At 41.8% G+C, this 18,638-nt stretch overlaps 1 protein-coding gene across 1 annotated transcript; it reads left to right on the top strand.

Annotated features, from left to right (window-relative positions):
- The first annotated feature begins 661 nt into the window (after positions 1 to 661).
- LOC124631175 lies at positions 662 to 18,364 on the top strand. Its single transcript, XM_047165404.1, has 18 exons — positions 662 to 1,097; positions 1,172 to 1,431; positions 1,548 to 1,758; positions 2,153 to 2,361; positions 3,126 to 3,233; positions 4,088 to 4,297; positions 6,372 to 6,551; positions 7,633 to 7,747; positions 8,112 to 8,331; positions 8,865 to 8,986; positions 9,155 to 9,213; positions 9,926 to 10,101; positions 10,871 to 11,040; positions 11,751 to 11,856; positions 12,761 to 13,006; positions 14,975 to 15,142; positions 15,692 to 15,870; positions 16,352 to 18,364. Exons 1-18 carry the CDS (start codon positions 1,044 to 1,046, stop codon positions 16,481 to 16,483), a joined length of 2,925 nt encoding a protein of 974 aa, XP_047021360.1. The 5' UTR covers positions 662 to 1,043; the 3' UTR covers positions 16,484 to 18,364.
- The last annotated feature ends 274 nt before the right edge of the window (positions 18,365 to 18,638 follow it).

Raw genomic sequence — 18,638 nt, 5'->3', positions numbered from 1 at the left:
AATAAATATTTATAAACACAATTTTTCAAATCTAATAATGACCCAAACGTAAAAGCCACCACGTTTTATTTGGGGTTTATATATATATATACTTTCAGTATTCTCTCTTACCACATACTTTCATATTTTGAAGTACCTACAATTCATCGGCCAGTAGGTTTCTTTGAAACACCTACTATTTGCGATTTGTTTGTAACGTTAGTTAGGACTTTGCTCTCGACACCGAGTTGTATTCATACCAATTCAATTTTAATTTGTGGTGAGTAATTCAAAATCTAAGTACTTTTTAAGTACACTACAAGTTCAATAGTTTTGTCGTCCGTCTCAAAAATATAAGTATGCGTTATTACAATTGGTTGTATGTTGTGTATGTTATTACAATTTTGATAAATTATTTATTTAAACCGATAACTGTGCCGATAGATAACACTAGGTGGGTAGAGAAGTATTACGAAAGATAACATTTTTGAACAATATGAAAGTATTTAAAGGACCTCGTCCTGCGATGGCACTTCAGCAGCCAGCAGAATGCAATTTATTTCTGTAATATCCTTTTTCGAACACTATTTCTATTTCGATCGATATTATGTATGTTATTATTTTAATGAAAGTTGTTGGCAACATTGCCGTTTCACCAGTGCTGCCAGTTTAATTTCCCTCCTAGCAGGGAAATATCGGGAAAGTTAAAATTGTGAATGGATTGCTTAGGATTATAGTAAAAGAAATAAAAAATATATGTACATTGGTATTTGTCTGCATACCAATGTGAAACTAATCAACATAACCTGTCGATCAAATAACGACAATTTTTTTCAAGTTTATCGATTACAAAAAAAATATTATAGGGTAATTTTAATAGTAGCACAAAAGCACAATTTTTTTGTTTTTATTTTGATTCGATTGATATTCGAACGCGGAAGTGGTTTCGTGTATTGACGCTCGCATTGCGAAACATGTCCAATTGTTATTTTAGAAATATATAAACATGTCCAAATTATGGTGAATTACTCGTCGGCCCCGGAGTAAGAAAAGCAAACCTAAATATGGCCTCGCGAGGAGACAAAGGGAATGGAAATGGCGAGGAGCAGATCGTTGAGGTAAATCGATGTGGCCTACATATTTGACAGTTATGTTGAGTTGACTAGAGTTTTGAATGGGATGATGGTTGCAGACATTGGCGGAGGTGTTCCGCTGCTTCATCTGTATGGAGAAGCTGGTGGACGCACACCTCTGCCCGCACTGCTCGAAGCTGTGCTGCTACGCGTGTGTGCGACGATGGCTGACGGAGCAGCGCTCGCAGTGCCCGCACTGTCGCGCAGCCTTGCACCTGCACGAGCTCGTCAACTGCCGCTGGGTCGAGGAGGTCACCCAGCAAATCGAGACGATGCAGCAGAGCAACTCCGCTAGTCAGAGGGAGAGCTTCAGAGATAGGTGATTATCGGATACAGATCAGGGTCAATAGACTTAACAATATAAATGTTTATGCTTGTTGTGAGTTAACAACTAACATAAGGATAACATAAATACACATAAAGCACCCTGAACAGGTGTCCCACGCATCAGGAGAAGCTGACTGTGTACTGCTGGACATGTCGGCGCTGCATCTGCCACCAGTGTGCTCTGTGGGGAGGCACCCACTCGGGACACACCTTCAAGCCGCTAGAGGAGGTGTACGAGCAACACGTCACACAGATCCGTGATGAAGTGTCCCAGTTGAGGCGCAGACTAATGGAACTCATCAGTCTGGTGCAAGATGTGGTAAGATTGTTGTTTATCTGTTGCCATGCAAACACTTGCAACTGGGAATTTTTTGCCTCTTTTGCCTTATAAAAAGATTCTTGAGAATAAAATAAAAATACTTAAAGGAAAATTAGAAAAAACTATGATTTCAGAAGAAGTTTACTTCTGTGTGCATTTGTGTGTCAGAGAATTATATCTGTGCACTATATTGTTGAATGACTGCTTTCACATGATGCTAGGGCTGTATTATAATAAAAGACATTCTCCATTCAAAGATAAAAGGTGTCATGTTTCCAACAGCAAAGTATTTTACAATAGCACTTTATATTGGACCTCAATCATTTACTTTGTTTGTCAATTTCTCAAATATTTGAAAGTTCCTTTGTTTTAAAACATTGAATGATATTTCTAGGAGCGTAATGTGGAATCAGTTCGCGCTGCCAAAGATGAGCGAGTGCGCGAGATTCGGAACGCCGTGGAACTAATGATATCGCGCCTGGACTCCGCTCTGAAGGCTAAACTCCTCACTTTGATGGGCCAGAAGAACAGCCTGACGCAGGAGACGGAACAACTTGAACACCTACTGCAAGAAATTGAACATCAACTGCATTCTAGTACTAGGTGTGGTTTTTGTCCATTTTACCTAATTATTATTATTTCTTTTAGACCTTACTTTTTTAACCTTGATAGTTTTTATTTTAATCACATTAACTTTTATGTAGTATTGATCTGTAATGGAATTAATAATTTTTTATCAGATTTTCTTTGTATTGCTTCATCTTGAACAGTAGATAGATATTGTTTTTGCTGTTGTCAATAACAAAACAGTAAAAAGTTAGGAACTAAAGTTTTGTCTAGTAGTTTTAATTGGAACATTAATATTTTATTAGCCTATTGTTGTATTAATTATGTATTTTCTACCTTCATGCTATAATCTGTTTTGGGGTGACCAGAAAGCGTACATCATCAATTATGTTAGTATTGCATGTTAAAGTTCATACTTCATGCATGTTTGTTAGTACTACATTGATCAGGAATTTAAAACCATCACTTATCATTTCGCCCTATATTTATTATTTCTACATTTTCAACCACATCACTCTTAAGTAGTCTTTAATCACGCTAGCAAGCACTCTGAAACTTGATAACTTATTCACGCAAAGAGAACCGCTCGTCGATGCCTGAAATCTGTATGCCTATTGTAAAAAAAAACTGGGTCATTGAGAACATTTTGTTTTGCGACTTCTGATCCCCTACCCCTGAAACGAATGATAAAGTTGGACCGCCCACTTTTATTTTCTCTCTGCCTAAAGTTTTGATATCAAACTTTGTTTTGATGTGTAATTTTGTAGTATTGTAAGCATTTATCTTTATTATTTTTGTAGGTCTGAATTGATAGCCAAGAGTGGCGAACTTTCGAAGATGATTCACCAAGTTCGAAAGAAGCCGATGGCTAGCTTCGTGACTGCTCCCGTACCGGCCGATTTTCACAGGCAAGTCAACATGTTGTAATTCTATATAACTAACTTAAGTCTATTTTTTTATTTTATTTTCAAGATATATCCATCCAACTGCACAAGTTTGTAAAGGATAAAGGCAGAAAACGTAATACATAATAAGCTGTTTTTTAAATTCCTGTGGTACTCATCTTTTATGTATACAGGCGGTAGCCAAGTTCCGTCAGAAACAGTTCTTACTAACCCCTTTTTTTTGACCGCATAATAATGTATGCAACACAATGGCGCCGATTTAAATTCTAGGTCTCCAAAAATGGTGCCGTATAATCCTTTCTTAAATAAAAACGAAAGTTAGCTTGTGCTTTTACGGTAAACTGGCCTTATTGTTTAAGGTAGACATGGATACATGCCTGGGCCTATTAAGCCCAAGTTCACCTACAACACATAAACATCTGTTTATCTTTGATAGTTGAATGTGGAAATTAAGAAAACGGACGTTTATATTGTCGTCGGTGAATTTGGGTCATAGACGGTTATGATAGACTTCTTTATCAAGGCTACGGAAAAAAACTATTAACTAAGTAAACGCTTTCCTCTCTTCAATTTGCTGTGCCCATCAGGGTCCATAATTGTGACAATCATATTATATTTCCCACCTAATATACATTATAGAATGCAATAAACGATATGATATTGATTTCTGACACTTACTCGTTTATTAGACATTTAAATAAAACTACTTTTACGGATTTTATCGCGGCCATATTAATATTATTTAATACGAACGTTTCGGATCCTTTACAGCATCCATGGTCTGCCCGTGACCTGGTAGTTTTATTTAGATATGATGATACGGAACAGCTAATTGTCAAATATACCCCGTTCCTCAGCGAAATCGTCCCGAGCTACGATAGCAGCACGTTTCCCCTCACGAACTTCACGCAGCTGCAGCACGCGGCCGCCCCCGTCTATTCAGCACCTTTACACGTGAACGGACTCTGTTGGCGCTTGAAAGTCTACCCTGACGGCAACGGCGTCGTCAGGGGAAACTACCTCTCGGTATTCCTCGAACTAAGCGCTGGATTACCTGAAACTTCCAAGTAAGTTTGAAAAAAAAAAAATGACTAATAATGTCCGAAATTTTGGATTTTTTGTCCCTTAATAATTGTCCCAAAGTGATTTCTCGCTGCATCGTTTAAAGGTCTGTTTCACCACGATTTTGTAAAACATTTGCTTTTATGTCTCCAAAACAAAGAGGCATTGTACGTAGATAATGATATTATCTTTCACGTATTTTTTGTAGTAATTTATATGAATTTTATAATAACAACACAACACAAAATTGTTTTTTTGGCCTTTGTATTAAAATTTGTAGAACACATTGGCGCACGTAGTTTTTAAGTGGTGGAACAGTAACCTAACACTTTGATTGCACAACCTGAACCTAAGGCCCCGTTTTACTGGTTACCGATAAAGTGACAGTTAGTTATCTGCCAGTTAAAGGCTGCTCATAATATCTGTCAGATATTGCACCCCTAAAGTTTTCTGTCAGATAGGCTAAGTTCCTGATAAGCTATCATGCACTTTATCAGTAACCGGTGAAACTGGCCACAAATGATTTGTACACTGTATTTGATAGCCGAATAACTTAGTGTTTCGTTATTGCAAGCACTGCTAAGTTAAGAGTAGGCAAGAGGTAAGTGCGGGCGAAGGCCGACGCTCATTTGTAGCTCCATGTGCTAGCATGCTGTTGGTATATAAGGCACTATTTATATTTGATGTATGTTATCTGGAAAATGAAACCTACTAAAACAGAGTGGTCACTTAAATCATGCATCAATCTGGCACTTCCAGCTATCCATTTACCAGCATACATGTCTTGAATGGCATAGAGTATTAGACCAATATTTATTGAAAACAGCCACTAATATTCTTCATCTAGAATGGACCACAACTAAGGAATATTTCTGGTCTCAACCAGAATTTACAACAATGTTGTGGTGGTCAAATAAAAGTAATTTCAGTATAAATAGTGCTTTAAATCTCTTCTGTGTGCTCACTCAAAACGCTCCTATGTGATGATAAGTGATAAATTCAAAATCTTACTGAACTGTCCGCTAGTAGATTTAATAGAATCATGATATTTCATCAAGTTGGCTATCAAAATAGCTTCCATTGTAATGCTATTGTTTCTTTCTATTGTAGGTACTACTTGGTATGGCTTCCTATCTGTAACAATGCTATTATTGCTCAATATATACCATTGAGCAATTTGTTTTGGGAAGTCTTCTCAAAATCTTCTCTTTTTTGGGAAGTCGGTTGAAAAGTACAAAATAATACATTGTATTTATTAGCTACGCTTCTTTAAAGATGTGATTTTATCACTCGTTATTCAATTTAATACTCTTTAAAATATTCTGTGGGAAGCTAGCTTTTCATTGATTGTTCCTCACTTTCCATTGGCTACTTATGACTTTTAAATATGATGCCTTAAGAAAATGTCGCTTAGACAGTGCATCTTGCTATTATCATTATTATGCTATCCACTGTGATTATAATCTTCGAAGTAAATGGCATTATACGAAAAAAAAAAACATTTTTGACACATTTGGAGAAATATTACCTAAGTCTTCATTTTGTTATGGCATAAATAAAAAGATAAAGTCCAGTTCCATGTATGTTCCATGTATGTTCCAGTATGAAAGAATAGAACATAGAAATTAAATAAAACATCGATTCTATTAGAATAAACGCAAAACTTCTAAATGGCCTTACTTGTTTGTCCATCTGTCTTATCTGTTGCTAACTTTGCTTATAACTTATATGTCTTTAGAAATAAATACCCAGTACGAAGGGGTTGAGCCTTGCCTCGCCACTTTTGCACCAAGCGAGTAAATGTAGTTTTTGAGTTTTATTTACAAAGGCGATTGCTTTTTCGTTTGCTACTCGTGTGGCGAGGCAAGTTCTGTGGGTAATGTCAATACAATATTAGAAGTTTCTATGCAAGTAAAAAGTGTTCCAAACAAGAATAATGTAAAAAATTGCATAAAAAATATCAACTATGTTTCATCTTTAATTTGTTTTTTTTTCTATAGTTTTTCGCCAAATTCAACACTCAATTTCATAGTTCTCTTCACAATTCCTCGAGCAGAACCTAAGAACGCTATGTCCCAGATACGAGTACCGTGTGGAGATGCTGCACCAAGTGTCCCGCGATCCCTCCAAGAACATAGTGCGCGAGTTCGCGTCCGACTTCGAAGTCGGCGAGTGCTGGGGCTACAACCGCTTCTTCAGGCTCGACCTGCTCGCCAGCGAGGGCTACCTCGACCCTGAGACTGATACTCTTATACTTAGGTGGGTATCTATAGTTATACTCCAAGAACATAGTGCGCGAGTTCGCGTCCGACTTCGAAGTCGGCGAGTGCTGGGGCTACAACCGCTTCTTCAGGCTCGACCTGCTCGCCAGCGAGGGCTACCTCGACCCTGAGACTGATACTCTTATACTTAGGTGGGTATCTATAGTTATACTCCAAGAACATAGTGCGCGAGTTCGCGTCCGACTTCGAAGTCGGCGAGTGCTGGGGCTACAACCGCTTCTTCAGGCTCGACCTGCTCGCCAGCGAGGGCTACCTCGACCCTGAGACTGATACTCTTATACTTAGGTGGGTATCTATAGTTATACTCCAAGAACATAGTGCGCGAGTTCGCGTCCGACTTCGAAGTCGGCGAGTGCTGGGGCTACAACCGCTTCTTCAGGCTCGACCTGCTCGCCAGCGAGGGCTACCTCGACCCTGAGACTGATACTCTTATACTTAGGTGGGTATCTATAGTTATACTCCAAGAACATAGTGCGCGAGTTCGCGTCCGACTTCGAAGTCGGCGAGTGCTGGGGCTACAACCGCTTCTTCAGGCTCGACCTGCTCGCCAGCGAGGGCTACCTCGACCCTGAGACTGATACTCTTATACTTAGGTGGGTATCTATAGTTATACTCCAAGAACATAGTGCGCGAGTTCGCGTCCGACTTCGAAGTCGGCGAGTGCTGGGGCTACAACCGCTTCTTCAGGCTCGACCTGCTCGCCAGCGAGGGCTACCTCGACCCTGAGACTGATACTCTTATACTTAGGTGGGTATGATGTGCAAGAAAGCATTTAGCGAGTTTATGTCCAACTTCTAGGTGGGCGACTGATGCCGATAAAATATGTATCAATGTTGAGCTGAATTGTACTATATTTTGGTTTGTGTATTTGTTTTTGGAAATTAATTCCCGTAGGCCCTTTAGGCCTCAACATCCTTAAAACTAAACTGATGCTAAACATTTTAAAGTTAAATATTTTTGACTAATTTATTGGGGTGTTTTTTAAGAATGGTTGATAAAAATGACAGTTTACCCTGATATAATTGTAATTTCTCACTCTCCTTATGTTTTTGTCAAAGATTCCAAGTGCGTCCACCGACGTTCTACCAACGTTGCCGCGACCAGCAGTGGTACATCAACCAGCTGATTACCATGCAGAACCAGCACATCCTGCAGATTAATGATCTCAAAGAGGTATGGAAGTTGTGTATGTAATGCTAAGTAGATATAATGTACTATCAACCAATAAAATGTAAATGATCGATTTTGTCTAAAAATCATTTGAAACGGCCACAAAGCAGTGCATGCCACTATGTATGGGTTTTTTTTTATACTTTATATACTTTGACTAAATATTGCCAAACATTTCTTGTTCAACATGAACTTATATAATTGAAGCGATTTAGCTTTTATTAACAGTAAAATCACATTGTAATTTTAGCGATTTTGCTCCTCTCATAAACGTTTTGGTGACGGTTTAGATCACCCAAGATTTTTTTATTAATTGCTTTTAATTTCTGACGTATTTATAATTAATTTTTATTTTTTCTCCCACTAGCGTCTCTCCCTCGAAATGTCCCGCAACTCGATCGCGGCGACTCGTGCGCAGAACGGCTCCAACACTCCGCAGTCGAACTCTGGCAGCAACGATACGGACAACCCTTCTCAGAACAACCCCGTCGATGGAAACAGCCTGAGCGACTCCATTGTGTTCGGCAACCAGTGGAAGTTCAGTGCCCCACATAATATCATGAGCGGACAGAGGCTTGCTAGTCCAGGTTAGTTGTAGTAGCTACTGTTTTGTGCCTAGGTATATGTCGATAAAAATATGTTTTGTGAAAATAGTAATGGTTTACGAGGGTACATGACAAAAGAAAGTTCATTGGTTCCCTGTTTTTCAATTTGAACAGTAATAAATGTTTTGAGATAGCACACATAGTACCTAATATTATGTGTTGAATACATCCATTAAAAGGTTCTCTTAGGGTGCTTCCACATAATGGCAAATATGCCGCGAATGCGCAGCCTCCGAGCCGTTTGCGAGCTACGCGCGAACTGCGCGTGCATGTTCGTTCGAGCGCTGCATGAGTTGGTGCTCACGAGGCGCAGCAAGCCATCGCCGTGACTGCACGCGCGCAGTGAGCAAACGCGAGCGAGCTTGCATTCGCGGCACTTTCGTCAAATGTAGAGGCACCCTAACTTGAAAAGCTTATACCTCTAAAAAGTTCTGAAATGACGATCATGAAAAACTTCAACTTAATTTGAGATTCCACAAAAACTTTATAGATAGACAATATTTTGTGTTATCCAGTGGTAGTGAACACGGGCATGTTCGCGGAGGAGTCGCGGAACAACGACGTGTCGTCGGCGGCGGGCGGCGCGTTCGGCTACGGCGACTACCCGCCGCTCGAGCGCCGCCCCCGCGCATGCGCAGCACGCCACACATGCGCTAGACGCCGGGTACAACCTGCCCTCTACGTCACGGTATGTACTACTGCACTAGTGAACACGCGCATGCGCAGCACGCCACACATGCGCTAGACGCCGGGTACAACCTGCCCTCTACGTCACGGTATGTACTACTGCACTAGTGAACACAAGCATGCGCAGCACGCCACACATGCGCTAGACGCCGGGTACAACCTGCCCTCTACGTCACGGTATGTACTACTGCACTAGTGAACACGCGCATGCGCAGCACGCCACACATGCGCTAGACGCCGGGTACAACCTGCCCTCTACGTCACGGTATGTACTACTGCACTAGTGAACACGCGCATGCGCAGCACGCCACACATGCGCTAGACGCCGGGTACAACCTGCCCTCTACGTCACGGTATGTACTACTGCACTAGTGAACACAAGCATGCGCAGCACGCCACACATGCGCTAGACGCCGGGTACAACCTGCCCTCTACGTCACGGTATGTACTACTGCACTAGTGAACACAAGCATGCGCAGCACGCCACACATGCGCTAGACGCCGGGTACAACCTGCCCTCTACGTCACGGTATGTACTACTGCACTAGTGAACACAAACATGTCAGCGGTCAAAACTGTTACCTATTAAAATACAAAATATTTTTTTCAAACTTGACTGCAAAACAGCAATTTTTGAACGTCAAAAAATTACAACAGACAGCCCCCAAAACGCCCATCCTTCACTACTTCCTATGTGTTTTTGCTGGGAAGAAGTGGCGCAACAAACTCAACAGCAACACATGTCTGTCTGTAGGTTAGAAGAACCTTTCAACAATGTTTTATATGTAAGTTTGCGTACAATAATATGTAATCTATATTGAGCTTATTGACGTTCCTTTGAATATCATTTATGAAATATTTTGCATTCAGGATTATTTTGAACCCGCAGATCTGCGAACTCCCTGCACGTGTCGGGCACAGACAACATGGCTCTGGTCAGCCTGCACACTCTGCTGAGTGCCGCCAACGCGCCCAGCCGCGTGCCCAGCAAGCTGGCCAGCAAGCGCCAGCCCGAGCCCAGGCCTGACAAGCATCATGTGCCTGCTAAGGAGTCTACCCTTACCGGTGAGATATATAACTACCAACACTATATCAGTGAACATTGCACGTGTCGACACACTCTATTACACTCATTACATGCACTTTCGCAGCTGTATTTTTAAGGCCTATTCAGAGTTTCAGACCTAAGCGGTATTCGCTACCGTCTGCGGCAGAGAAAACCCTGTGGGTATGCGGTAATATTGCTGTTCATGTTCGGGATGCATGCCGCTGCTCCCGCGCGGTCTGTACTTCTACCCACAGCGGCAGCGAATATCGCTCAGGTCGCTCTAGCCGCGGTACTTGATACTAAATACTTGAGCGAAACCCGCGCGGTATGTACCTCTACCCACAGCGGCAGCGAATATTGCTCAGGTTTGAATAGGCCTTTACTGTTCCACTGACGGATACGTTACGAGCTTAGCTGCAAAGGCCCATTTGAAATAAAAACATTTGACTTTGACTTTCGGCGTATAAGTTCAAGTCAAGTTCGTGTGACGTTTTTATTATTTTTTTGGTGGAACATCGTCATCAACTGTCATGTTTGATTTTTACTGACTAAAACCTACTATGTTTCTTTCTGGAGCCCTTTATGTACTAGAATAATAGTAGCCGAATAACCCTGCAGGGTTTCGTGTGAACAATATTGTGGCACGGCGAGATTATTTCGTTGCAATGGCGGTGGACACTGTCTTGTTGCTATAAATAAACTAAGAACGAAAGACAAACTCTTATTGTCTTTAATTATATTTCACTTCATCAATATTATATTAACAAGTTTTTACTCTCCCTCCAGCGGTATCCAGCAGCCCAGTAACTGAAACCAGTAACCCAGCCACCACCAACGTGGTGCTGTGCTCGTCCATCTCGTCTCCGGAGCTGAACGCGAGCGCCAAGCTGGAGCCCGGCGAGCCCGCGCCGCAGCACCCCCTGCATGCTGCGTCGGAGAGCAGCAGTGATACTGGGGTCAGTATTATAGTTTATTTTATTTAGATAAAATTTCAGGGATGTTTGCTGATGTAGTGGGACGTAGTAGGGTACGGGTCAGCACCAATAGTGTCCCCACGAGCTTGGGGTGTCGCGAGACGACTCCCGGCCACCGTAGGCGTGGGTCTGTGGTCATCGCTCATGTCTAGATAGACGACAGACCCACGTCGGCGGCGTGCGTTGTTCCACGCGCTCCTCAAAGAGATGTCAGCAACCCCAGTGGTTCCCAGCAGGGCCAAGGTCTGCCGGGGCTGCGGTATTTTTCGAAAGAGTTACCGCGGCTCTGGTACATAAAAGGCCTACGACGGAACCCGACGGTTTTTAGTCAGTAAGAGACACTCCCTCACCGCTACTAGCCCACAGCGGGAGGGGTCATTTGATGATTTTAGACGTCTTTAAAAAAAAAAGCCCCAACATTATCCTAAACATGATAGCGGATAGGTTTATGTAAATCGATGTTGCGATATTTCTCACGGGATGGCGCAGCAATAACTTATTGGTGTGTTTTTTTTACGAACATAAAAACATACATTTATACGTTCCCCACCGACTGCTAAAAGGAAGTGATGTGCATCTGTGAAGTGACTTTCATCAGGTGACCCTTCCAAAGTTCCGAATTTCTAGGTGGCTCAGAATTCCTATATGATAACGGTACTCTAGAAAGGTTTAAACAAAGTCGTCATTTACAGGATTTGATGTTCAGCGAACTAGAAGTGTTCGCCGATGAAAACAACCCCAGTCACGTGGACGAGAACTCTAACGAAGAGAACGATGTCGACGACGAAACTATGTCAGGTAAGATGTTGTTTGAGTTTATTTTATATCGACTGTTATTGTGTCCACCATGTTTTATTGTAGTTAGATCATGTCTTGTTTGAGACTTTGATTAATGTGCGTAAATGTTATTTTTGCCAAACACTGTTTAAAGAGTTGTACGGTAGCGTGAGTGTATTGGCCTCCGGTAGTGGTCGGCCGGCGCCGGCTGGTCCGACCGCGGCTCCCCTCCCGCTTCCTAACACTGGTCCTGGGGCAGAGGGTACGTCGGCCTCGTCGGGCTGCTCGTGGTGCGGGCTGGGCTCCCCGCGCCGCCCCTCCCCGCGCGCCCCGCGCCGCCCCGCGCGCCCCGCCCGCCGCCGCGCGCCCTACGCGCGCTAGCCCCGCCCCGCCCCTCCCGCCCCACACCCCACGCTCCCGGCAAGGCGGACTTACATAAATAAATCTTAATAAAGGATAACCCGCCGTCGAGCCTTTGATTTTAACCGCCAAGAACCCGCACTACGGCCGCAGTAAGTAGCGTCAGTATAGGGTTGAACCCCACTTGATCGCACCGCGCCCGACGCGTCGGTCCCACTCGCGCCGGCCCGTGCGGATAATATTGCTTACACCCATTCTGCTTTATAGGGGAATACTATGTAAATGATATAGGTGTGACGCGGCCGTAAATATAGCAAAGATTTCCTCAAAAATATTTTGTACATAATTATGTTCGATAGGATTGATTGATAGATTCGGTCCCATTTCAACACTTTGTGTATGATTTCAGATATTTTTTAATAGCAGGTTACTACTGACGTGAATATCGTGACACAACTTCAGTGTGACGACACTGGAGTACGGGCGCGGTGCGGTATGATCAAGTGGGGTTCAGCCGCATAGCGTAGCATAGTGTGACATGTGCTGACGCGTGTGTGTGGCGCAGGTGAGAACGACATCGAGTCAGCGGGCGGCGCGGGCGGGGCGGGGTCGGGCGCGGACATCCTGCGGCGGCTGGTGTGCGCGGTGGCGGGGCGCGGCGTGACGCCGGCGGGCTCGGACGGCGTGGCGCCCGCGCCGCCCGCCGCCCGCGCCGACCGCGACCCGCAGCTGTCCACCGCCGCGCACACCGACATGCTGCTGCTCAACCTCATGCGCATGAACGGACTCACGCCCAAACATTCCAGACATTGTGAGTAATAGTTTTCATTCATTCTAACACAAATCTGAAGTTACGGATTCGTAGAAGTAAAAAAAAGGATACTTATGGGTGAATTTCCCGGGACCAATATTGCGTGGAATCGATGAAATCGGTACTAAAAATCATTGTTATAATATTTTTATATTTTTTTCTAAGTAGGTGAAATAGTAATCTATGTGTAGCACTAAATATTTTGTTAATAGGATTAATTGGTTCTCCAAAAAAAAAATTAAACCTCAAAATCTTTCATTGCCGTGTTTGTCCACACGTCACCTTGATGTGTACTAGACCTTATTGATAAAAATGTATTAGTTATTTAAATTAAAACCTACTTTTATTTTATTCGTGAATAGTTAAAGTATTGTTACGGACTACATTTGTTCAAATATTTAAACAATACAACAAATGGTAAATAAAAAATAGTTTGTCCCAGAACTACCATTCATCACCATGTCCTAAACATATTTGAGAATATTGCCTTTTCTAACGGTTTGCGTCCCTCCCGCTGTGCGCTAAATGTTGCATATTAGTAGACGTCAAGTGTTCGACGTGGAATGACGTGTGCACGTGCCTGCGTTTTCGCGCCATAAATGCAAGTATGCAATTTTTTTATCACTGGTCATTTTTTCTTTCATCGCCGTGGATAGGTCTTACTTCTGTTTGAATAAGTTTGTCCTCTTAATTGATCATTCGGTACAATGCCATCTATCTTATGTTTATTTGTGACGTGTTAATTACTGTGAATTATTAACAGATTTTTAGTTTTTTGATGTTTTTGCCTTGATATTCATTGCCGTGCTCTCATTCCCGTGGTTTCCGTGGTCAAAATTTGCTATGGCAATGAAAAAAAATACACGGCAATGAAAACATTTTCATTGCCATGCCTTGTAAAACAATTTCGTTTCATTGCCGTGGCCACATGTTTTATTCCCGTGACTTATGTTTTCATCGCCACGACATGATTAAGAAAAAAAACATTTTGTACTATACAGTCAACTACAGAAAGATATTTCCACGTTCACCTCACAAAATGATAAACTTACACACACACCACTCCACTCTCTCTGTCATTTGACACTCCATCACACGATAGACATTCAAACACGCACACACATACCATCTCACACATGCACACGGACTGACACAGACACACACACATACGCACCTCCACATATACACGCACACACATTCACTTACTCACATATACTACAGTCTTATTATAAACATAATAATGGATTGATTCTTTCTGGAAAGCCAAGATGCCTAAACCGAAACTATCGGAAGAGGAGAGAAAGGAAAGACAAAGATTGTCTGAAAAAAATCGACGTGAAAAGTTCTTTCATTGCCATGGACGCATGTTTCATTGCCGTGCATGCATGTTTCATCGCCGTGGCATGAAAATTTTAATCTTGTATATCTCGTTAGTTTTCTAAGCTATCTACTTAACTAGATATTAAGTAATAATACAAATCTTGTCTAAAACTTAAATAAACACTTTTTTTTTCTTGTTCTAAAGTTGAAGAATAAAAAATCCACGGAAATGAAGATTTTATTGGACCTGTTGTAATTCACCCTTATACAATGATAATATTTTAATACTAGCTTCAGTATCACCTATCTACATACCAAATTTCAATCAAATCGGTCCAGCCGTTTTTGCGTGATTGAATAACAAACATACATCCATACATTCTCACAAACTTTCACATTTATAATATTAGTAGGATTATAATATAAGTAGGATTATTGATATTTATTTTTAGGTAATATTTTTTTTGTGTTTGTACCTAGAACTACTGAACCCATTAAAAAAAATTGTTCCCCATTAGCTACTTTATCTCCAAGTAACATAGGCCGTATTTTTTTGGGGGTACGAGAAGAAATTCACTCCTAAAACGCCGACAAAATGTAACAGATAAAATATATCATGAACTGAACCTATATCTTAACATTGTTCAGCAGGCAGCAAACGTCACTGGTCGGGCAGCGCCGGCAGCTCGGAGAGTGGCGCCAGTCGGCGCAGCACGTGCCGCGCCCCCGCCTCCCCCCCGCCCCGCCCGCGCCGCCCGCCGCCCCTGTCGCCCGGCCAGCTGCGCCACCGCCCCGGCGCCAGGCACCCCGCCACATGTATGTACATAGTTAGAATTAGTAGTCATGTACCAACATTGAGAAAGCTCAGAATTAGAACAGTAAAGGAGCAGTTTCCAGAAAGTGTAAACTGATGATGGTGTTCTAGCCGGTTATTGGTATAATTGCTATTCTCATTTAGAGATCAGCCAGCTGCGTAAGATATATTATAGTGCACAAGCATTTGCGCAGACGCAAGTGCGTTTTTTCACTTTCATAGCCCAAAAGGCCAGCAATCCGATACGAAACTTTTATGAAGAAACCGCTGTCAGTATTCACCTTAATTTGAGCCTCCCTTCAGTAATAACTACAATTTTACTAATTATTTTAATATTAATCATAATCCACACCTTTACTAAGCGTGATCTGCACAGGTTCCATAACATTATTTTTACTAATAAGTCAGCACTTTCCAAACGTCGAAAACAAAAGACAGCCTCCCAAAACGCCCACCCTTCACCATTTCCTGTGTTTTTACGGGGAAGAAAAAGTGGCGCAACGAACTTCTCGGCAACGTTTTACAGTACTAATGATTTTTTCCGTGTGCAGCATGCACAGTGAGCCAGTTCGGCGGGTCGTCGCCCGGCACGCCGGAGCGAGGCGCCGCGTCGCCCGTGTCCGCCGCGCTGCACGACTACTGGCCCTCCGTGTCCTCCGTCAGCGACAACGACGACGTCGACGCCGTGCTCGACTACAACGTAAATACTGATGCTCAGCATGTGCTTAATGTAATGCGGTTTTGTTACGCTTCTAACTACATTTCTAGAAGAAGGTCCCATTATTTTATTTATCAAGAAATTGCTTGGACTATATAGGCTTACTATACACAGTGGTAACGCCAGTATTGGTGTTACGCATTGGATGGCGTAGTTATGCGGCGGGTAGTTTAGTTGCTCGTCGACAATATGTGTAGTAAGATTTGGGTTTTTTAGTTTAGCTCGTTTATTTTTATTTTAATGTAGTGTAGTTGGGAGTTTTCAATTTTTTTTGTTGTTAAAGTGTTAAGTTTACTTTCGTACCAATATTCACTATTTTTGCATCAAGCGAGACTGCATAATTATTATTTACTTTTATTTGAGTAATGCACTTTTTAAAACAGTAGGTTTAGTATTATCACCATATTGTTCCTAAATTATTATTTAGAATTAGAATCTATATTTTCGTTTTCTGTATTTGTATTCTTCAATAACAAGTGTGTCATAATTCCAGGACACGCTATTCGACATGCTGCTGAACAGCCTGTCGATCGAGGGCGGCAACTCGAGCGGCTCCGCCCGCGCCGCCACGCCCCCCGCGCAGCCCTGGTCCCCGCCCGCCGCTCCGCCCGACCGCGCGGACTGACCGCGCTACCGGCGCGAGTACCACCACTGAGCGCGTGCTCAGACACGACTACAATGGCGACTCCTTACCTTGCCTGCGAATACAGTGCCCACCACGGAGAACAAAGTGACTAGCGGAGGTGCCATAACGGAAAATCTCCTAAAAAAGTAGCGCCCCAAAATGCGTGTGTGCGGGGGACGAGGAACGTTACTGTCTTCGCCCTTACGCCTTCTTTGGACCCAACCATTTTTCGTAATACCAAAAATTGTTGATAGATGTCCCAAAGAACCCGAACGCTTCGTTAGTTCACTTGTAACTGATCGTTTTGGTCATGCCACCGTACATATTTGACCTAGAACAAGGCGCCTGACCTACCTGCATCATGGCATCTCCGCTCATCTTTCCTCCTTCTGTGGTGCCCACATATACAGATCTGTGCTCGGGCTCAAGTCAGGGAGCCACCATTAAGTTTGTCAAGTACTGATTATTGACTGTTTCTGTCTAAAGCCGATGTTACATTGATCAACCGAGTCGAAACGTGATATTCCAGGTGATTAACGCAAAGTGATCATTCAATCCTGTAGTGTTGAAGAAATTAAATTGAAAAAAAAAATAAGCAAAAATGATTCATGTAATATCAGCTTTATATATTGTGAGAAACCCGTAGCAGATGTCGTCAGCGATAGTTGCCGCTGCCGTACCGTGCGCTTCATAGATCTCTCCTCGTGAGGCACCATAGACCTTACAACGTGTAGGTAACATTCGCCACAATTATACTCCTTACGATATTTGAGTGTGCCCCTATTCTGTTGAGAGATTCGGGTCTCCTCGTCGCCTAGATAGAATATAAAAACGTATAAAAAGTACGGGCATTAGGTAAAAAGACTCAAAATTTAAACGATCTCTTGTATTTATTATTTTTAGTCATTATTAACGTTTATCAGTACAATTATTCTAAGGTGATCCGAATTTGTTTCGCCTGCCAAAAATATTAGAGTGCTATTTTATTTTGTTCTATGATACGATATATTTTTATAATTAAATTAGATATCCCGCAATGTCGGCCCTGAGATGCTTACTAGTATTCGCATTTATAATTAAATATTTACTTGAAGAACTCTCCACATTTCACATTAGAACCTCCTTGCCACCATGTCAAGAATTAACATAATAATTACCAATATTAACTTACTAGAGCTTGTAGTCCGTTTTAATGATATTAGCAAGAATATAGACAAGGATTTTATTACAATAAATAATAATGCATAATAAACGTTTTTGAAACTCCACTATAGGTAATGTTATCTGTCGGGTACCAACCGGGAATCAGCATGATGTCAAAATTTCGCATTCGAATATGAGCTTTACGTGCATCTGATAGGGTAGAGAATGGAATGCTCTCCCGGTAGGTAGGTCGACACTCACTGCAACTTAGTTCCGAGTGTCACTAGGTATCGATAGTTCAAATATTTGATGTTTCATGTGATTATATCGATCTCCGGCTGCACCCGGCGTAGTTGTCGATGTTAAGTATTTAATCGATTAGTTACGTAGATTGACATGACTGAAAAGTTCAAAGTGTGTGATTCTTTATCGTTATGAGGGTTGAGTATTCAGTAGTGTTAAGATACGACTTATGTATTAGATCAGTCGAATGTTGGTTGATTTTAACTAATTTATTGGATTAAATTACCGAATTAATAACTAATTTAGTTTATTTTATTCACAGAATTAAATTAAAATTAAAAAATACAATTTGATGGGTACAAGTTAACTTCTGATTTTCGATTATAAAAAGGTTTGATTATTATATTTTTGATTCCATATAAAAAAGTTATGTATTGATGTTATGATTAAATGGATGTAATACATACATATTATTAAAATGTCACAAAAATGGAATTCGCTTTTTTATTTAATTTTTCCTTTCATACGATACAAATGTTTAGTTATCTGTATAACCTTTAAAGGTACTAGACATAACAGACATGTGCTCCTGAGTTTGTTGAGTCAGTTCCTAGCATAAGAAACTACATCATATGAGCTCGCGCAAATTTCTTTAATTTCCGAACGCATCTTTTCTTATATTTCATTCTTCCGCGACCCCACAGTATAAGGGACATGGCACATTATAGCGGCACCGCAACAGCACGGCTCCACACCAGCATTTAAGTTG

Source organism: Helicoverpa zea, chromosome 6, assembly GCF_022581195.2.
Source record: "Helicoverpa zea isolate HzStark_Cry1AcR chromosome 6, ilHelZeax1.1, whole genome shotgun sequence".
Classification (NCBI taxonomy): domain Eukaryota; kingdom Metazoa; phylum Arthropoda; class Insecta; order Lepidoptera; family Noctuidae; genus Helicoverpa; species Helicoverpa zea.
This window is presented reverse-complemented; position numbering and strand designations above follow the sequence as displayed.

What these genes read in the sequence shown, in the direction of transcription:
- LOC124631175 (XM_047165404.1), top strand. Translation starts at nt 1,044, where the DNA reads ATGGCCTCGCGAGGAGACAAAGGGAATGGAAATGGCGAGGAGCAGATC. An exon ending in ACAGAGGCTTGCTAGTCCAG is followed by an intron (nt 8,332 to 8,864) that starts GTTAGTTGTAGT and finishes TGTGTTATCCAG; the next exon opens with TGGTAGTGAACACGGGCATG. An exon ending in TAAGGAGTCTACCCTTACCG is followed by an intron (nt 10,102 to 10,870) that starts GTGAGATATATA and finishes CTCTCCCTCCAG; the next exon opens with CGGTATCCAGCAGCCCAGTA.